The sequence below is a fragment of the Trichechus manatus genome, unplaced genomic scaffold (assembly GCF_000243295.1).
Source record: "Trichechus manatus latirostris isolate Lorelei unplaced genomic scaffold, TriManLat1.0 scaffold00039, whole genome shotgun sequence".
In the NCBI taxonomy this organism is placed as follows: Eukaryota; Metazoa; Chordata; class Mammalia; order Sirenia; family Trichechidae; genus Trichechus; species Trichechus manatus.
In genome coordinates this window covers 12,301,065-12,306,753 of record NW_004443975.1, presented here as the reverse complement: position 1 = coordinate 12,306,753, position 5,689 = coordinate 12,301,065, and the positions used below count along the sequence as shown (strand labels likewise).

Sequence of the window (5,689 nt, the reverse complement as noted above, 5' to 3'; positions counted from 1 at the left end):
CTCCCCAGGATGCTCCCCCAGGGCATAACAGGGAGATGGGAGGAAGCATCATCAGCTTTCACTGGAGCATCACAGAAAACAGCCTTCACTAGCCCTCAAGCAACTCGGTGGCTGGGACGATGTCCTGTGCCTTATTTCCATCCCCGCAACAGTCCTACTCTCAAACAACTAGCAAACCAAGCACAGGCCTCCCAACATTTTGAAGGGGCAATGTCTGTCTTCACAACTTGCAAACTATAAATCATTGCCCTTTCCCCATTGGTGGGCCCTCCTTCTCCAAACAGCTGCCACCGGCAAATGACTAATGGTATCCTTCCCAAAGACCAAAGCCAGTGAGATAGCACTCAGACATGGCAGGTTGCACATCAGACAGGATCGAAGGTAGATGATACTCAGGATGTTCTCTCCATCCTTGCTGCACCACACAGCGTCCTCCATAGTAACACCACATATAACTTGAAACTAAAGAGTAGAGAAAAAGCGGTAGATGAGTCTCCCCTCATTCGGTCCTTTCTGATGCTGTCTTTCTGAATTGCAGAGAGGTCAGTGAGCATCTTGATTCTCTATGGTCAATTATGTGGACTCTCAAGGTCAACCACATCCATAGATCAAAGGAAAGGGCTGATGTATGGAAGAGAGACATGGATCAGGGACTGGGGTCCCCCAGGGGAAGCAGTGCACTGGGGTGTGGTGAAATGACCGTGCCCTGGAGTAGAGCCAGAAGCATTTACAGGGATTGGGGCTCGAGGGAACTGGGATATCTAAAGCTGAGAAGATCTTGGACATCTGAGAATTAGGTAGGTTGAAGCTTGAAGTGAGAAGAAAGTAGAATTAAGTCAGCCTAGTCAGACAGAGAGAGCAGCAGCAGACTGAAGAGGGAAGACTTTGTTCTACAGCCCTGCTGCCCCAATTCAGAAGAGCAGCTGGCATCAGAGAGGAGCCGACAGCCAGAGCGAGACCACCCAGGTGAGGCGGGTGAGCCTCTGCCAGTTGTGACTAGGGCGAAGCGTGACCCCTGCAGAGTCCGGCTGCTGAGAAACTGGATGGGTGTTGTCAGGACCTTGACTGGGAGGGGCCTCCTGTTGCGCGTGGAAGGGCTGTCTGCCTGATTCTCCCAGCCTGGCTCAAAGCTGCTTCTGGGATTGTGCATAATTACCAGAGCCCTGCCTGGCAGGCGGATGTGAGGAGAAAGCTAATCCTAATTCTGTGCTCTCGCAGGGAAAGGGGGTTCACTGGAGATTGCCTTGCTGGTGTGAAACTACGCAGCGTACGTGGTATACCCCAAATGCCTCTTATCCCAGCTTCAGCTGTCGTGTTCCAGGTCGCAGCTGGGTCTGGTGGCTGGGTGGTGACATGTGTTTCCTCGTGGTTACTAACGAGGAAGCAAACCATGCCTTTGAGAGGTGAAGCAAATTGGCTCGTAGGCTAGGAGGACGGTTGTGTGTGGATGAATAGTGACCCGCCACGCCCAGCTCCACCTCACCCCTCGCAGTTGCCTCTCCAGCTGACTTAAACCACCGCTGAGCTGCTTTTGATTCTCCTCACAGAGGATGGGGGAATCCAAGAGCATTCACCTGCTTCTCCACACAAATCAAAAATCGGCTGACTTCGGAGTCAGCCGACAGGAGGCAACAGCACTGGGTGGGAGGGGCGGGTGGAGCTCCACAGGAGCCTCTCTGCCCCCAGAGCTCCCCAGCCCTTCACACCCCGCCCCCAGAGGCCGGCTTTAATGCATCCACACGGCAGCAGCATTCCCTGTGGGGCTTCTGCAGCCCTGAACTGTGTCATCTGGGACCGACCAGGACACACCCCTCCTTTACTGGACACACAAAGTGGGGCACGTACCCTACGGAAGGTTCCTCACTTGCAAAGGGAGGGATACCCTTTTCATTTATTGAATGCCTATTTTGTGCCAGGCACTGTTCCAGGCTCTGGGGGAACCAGAAAAACACCACTCTGCATTCACGAACTATCCAACTGGAATAGGGAAGACAGGCAATTAGACATGTGAATACAAGGAAGAGGGGTGAGCGCAGGAGGCTGTGGGAGCCTTCCTCAGGAACCCATGGTGTGGACCCCCAGATTCGAGGAGAGACTGACCCCTCCTGAGACGCCACACTTCTAGGGCGCGTGAAGAAGCCACACCTAACAGTAACATCTGCTGCTGTTGTTGTTAGCTGCTGTCAAGTCAGCCCCCACCTCATGGCAACCCCAGGCAAAACAGAAGGAAACACTGCCCTGTCTGCGCCACCCCCATGATCAGTTGCAGATCAGACCGTTGTGGTCCATAGGGTTTTCACTGGCTGATTGTCAGAAGTAGATCGTCAGGCCTTTCTTCCTAGTTTGTCTTCGTCTGGAAGCTCTGCCAACACCTTTTCAGCATCATGCTGTCGTTAGGTCGTGAGGTGCTGTTGAGTCAGTTCTGACTCATGGTGACCGTATGTACAACAGAACGAAACACTGCCGGTCCTGTGCCATCCTCACAATCATTGTTATTTCTGAGTGCATTGTTGCAGCCACTGTGTCAGTCCATCTCGTCAAGGGTCTTCCTCTTTTTTGCTAACCCTCTACCTTACCAAGCATGATGTCCTTCTCCAGGGACTAGACCTTCCTGATAACATGCCCAAAGCACGTGAGACGAAGTCTTGCCATCCTTGCTTCCAAGGAGCACTCTGGCTGTACTTGTTCCAAGGCCACTTGTTCATTCTCCTGGCAGTCCATGGGATATTCACTATTCTTCACCAGTACCTTAATTCAAGGGCATCAATCCTTCTTCGGTCGTCCTTATTCACTGCTTAGCTTTCACATGCATATGAGGTGATTGAAAATACCATGGCTTGGGTCAGGCGCACCTCAGTCCTCAAAGTGACATGTTTGCTTTTTAATACTTTTAAAGAGGTCTTTTCCAGCAGATTTGCCCACTGCAATACATCATTTGATTTCCTGACTGCTGCTGCCACGGGAGTTGATTGAGGATCCTTGACAACTTCAATCTTTTCTCCATTTATCATGATGTCGCTTATTGGTTCAGTTGTGAGGATTTTTGTTTTCTTTATGTTGAGGTGTAATCCATACTGAAGGCTATGGTCTTTGATGTTTATCAGTAAGTGCTTCAAGTCCTCTTTGCTTCATACTTATGAGACATGTTCTTACAAGGAGACACCTCAGAGCCTTTAGTTCCACTTCCGGAAGTAGAAAGTTAATCTTTAATCAGACTAATACAGGGGCCAGAGCGTGTGGTGTGTGTGTGGTGTGTGTGTGTGTGTGTGTGTGTGTGTGTGTGCGTGCGTGCGCGCGCGCTCTCCAGTAGCTCAGAAAACAAGGTTATGTCATCTGCACATCGCAGGTTGTTAATGAGTCTCCCACCAATCCTGATGCCACACTCTTCTTCATAGCAACAAGCATCACAGCATCACAGCAACACACAAATCAGCATCATACCAGCAAATCAGCATCATATCAGCATCACAGCAACATGCAAACCACCAGTGACAGGCAAATGGTGCTGCACACGAGGTCCACTGGCTGGGAATCGAACCTGGGTCCACCACGTGAAAGGTGAGAATTCTGCCACTGAACCGCCAATATCCCAATAGCAACACCCACCACTGCCTTAATCTGGGGATGGGGTGGGGGTGGGGAGAGGACATAAAGCAAACTACAAGGTATTTGAGAGGAAAACCATGCAGTGTTGGGATCTTCACCTTGCTTCGGGGGCTATCTTGGTCAAGAGTCCCCAGGACAATCCTCATCTGGGGACCCAAGGCTCCCCAGAGGGATATAATTTTGTAATAAGACTAATTTTTTTGATACGAGGCTATCGCCTAAAGTAGTTGAAGCCTATAAGCCTTAAATATAAAACTACCTGTTGCAACTTGTTTATAATACAGCATTTTCAATGGAGGTAGCCATGCCAGTATAAAATGTAAGGGAGAACTGGCTTGTAGCACTGGATTTTTAAAGATTGGGGGAGGGGGCTTGTACCTGGGTAGTGGCCCAGGATCAGATCGGCGACCACCACCAGCTGGGCCCAGGAAGGTCAGGCCAAGGTCTTCCCAGGCAGCCGGAGGGTTGGCTCGGCACATCTGCTGAGGCCTGCTACTGGCAGCTCTGGCTCCATCACCCCAGCTGGGCAAGGAAGAACCCTCTCTTCCAGGCTCACAGACCGTCAACGTAAACATACCTCCTTTCCTACCACCAGATGAGCTGAACCCTACCTGAAGTGGTGTGACCCCAGAGACGCTCCCTGAGAGGCGAGACCCCAGAGCTGCTCCCCCTTCAGTTAACGATCTGTCCTTCCCCGCTGGGTCTTGGGAGATATTAAGGCAACATTAAAGCTGACTTGCGTTTTGCCATACTTATGAGACATGTTCTTATAAGGAGACACCTCAGAGCCTTTAGTTCCACTTCCGGAAGTAGAAAGTTAATCTTTAATCAGACTAATACAGGGGCCAGAGTGTGTGTGGTGTGTGCGTGTGTGTGTTTGTGTGTGTTTGTGTGTGTGTGTGGCGTGTGTGTGTGGTGTGTGTGTGTGTGTGTGTGGTGTGTGTGTGTGTGTGTGCGCGCGCACGCACGTTCTCCAGTAGCTCAGCTTCCTTTATATTTCGCTCCCAAAGTCTGCATCTAAGAGCCAGCTCCATCCCCATCTACCCATAGGCAGTGGTGTATATTTTCTTACCAACAACAAAGATCCCTGTGTTCAGCTGTGAGCAAAACTAACCTGAATTGTATTTCCCCTCTAGTTATTTGTCAGGTAAGACTTCCCCTCAGTAAGAATTTACCTGTACACTTGGCAGATGCTGACACGCACAATATAGCAGCTTCTCTGGCAGGAAGGAAGTCCTATTTCCCCAGCGCCTGATCCCTGCGCCCTTCCCAGGTGGGCTGAGGCAGGCCTCCTTTCCTGAGGCCTTGGAAGCGGTACAGGCTGTGGTCAGCCTCGTTTCCCAGAAGTTAACCCACATTTGTGAGCTTTCTGCAGCTCTGGGCCACGTCTTCTTTCCTAAAATATGAAAACCCAAGGCCGTCCCCAGATTGCCTATCACCAGAGAAAGGTTGGACTGTTTTGGCCAACAGCTTTAATCGATTTCTTTCCCCCGTGGCCCTGGTGTCAGCTCGGGTAGCTCAGTGCTGCTGGAAAGAGGCCCAGGATTTCCCCCAGCTGCTCCGCTGGGACAGGCCAGCAATAGGCAGGAAGGTATGAGTAACCAATGCATGCCACTCGTGGGTACATATTCACAAAATCATAAAGAGGGAGAAAAGAGGCAGGCAGGCAGGAAGTGTTACCGACGTTCAAAATGCTGGGTCAGACCAACAGGCAGCACAGCCACTGAAAGGAAAGAGAGCAGGGATGAGCGTCCGCTTCTCAGGGCCCCACGGGCTCTCGGGCGGGGGTGTTCTCCTGCCTCCCGTGGGCAGGGTCCTTGAGTATTTCTGTCCTCCAGTAAGTCTTTGCTCAGTAACAGGAAATGGGAAGGCCTTTAACTAAGCCACCTAGTCTCAAGCCAGAGCACTAGAGAAATGTGACTGAGAACAAGCTCTAGACCCCAAAAGAAACTTTCAGAAATAGACATGTGTGTCTGTGTATATGCAGACATACATATATATTCTGATAGGAAATATATGTAATTTTTATATACATATATAGATTATATAGATATGTGTATTTGTGTGTGTGTGTATGTATGTA

At 50.5% G+C, this 5,689-nt stretch overlaps 1 protein-coding gene across 1 annotated transcript in view; it reads right to left on the bottom strand.

Annotated features, from left to right (window-relative positions):
• Positions 1-5,305: 5,305 nt before the first annotated feature.
• Positions 5,306-5,689, bottom strand: part of LOC101341649 (calpain-8) — an 89,064-nt gene continuing 88,680 nt past the window's right edge. The window contains 1 exon segment of the mRNA XM_012555413.1: positions 5,306-5,329. Coding sequence (XP_012410867.1) covers positions 5,306-5,329 — 24 coding nt within the window.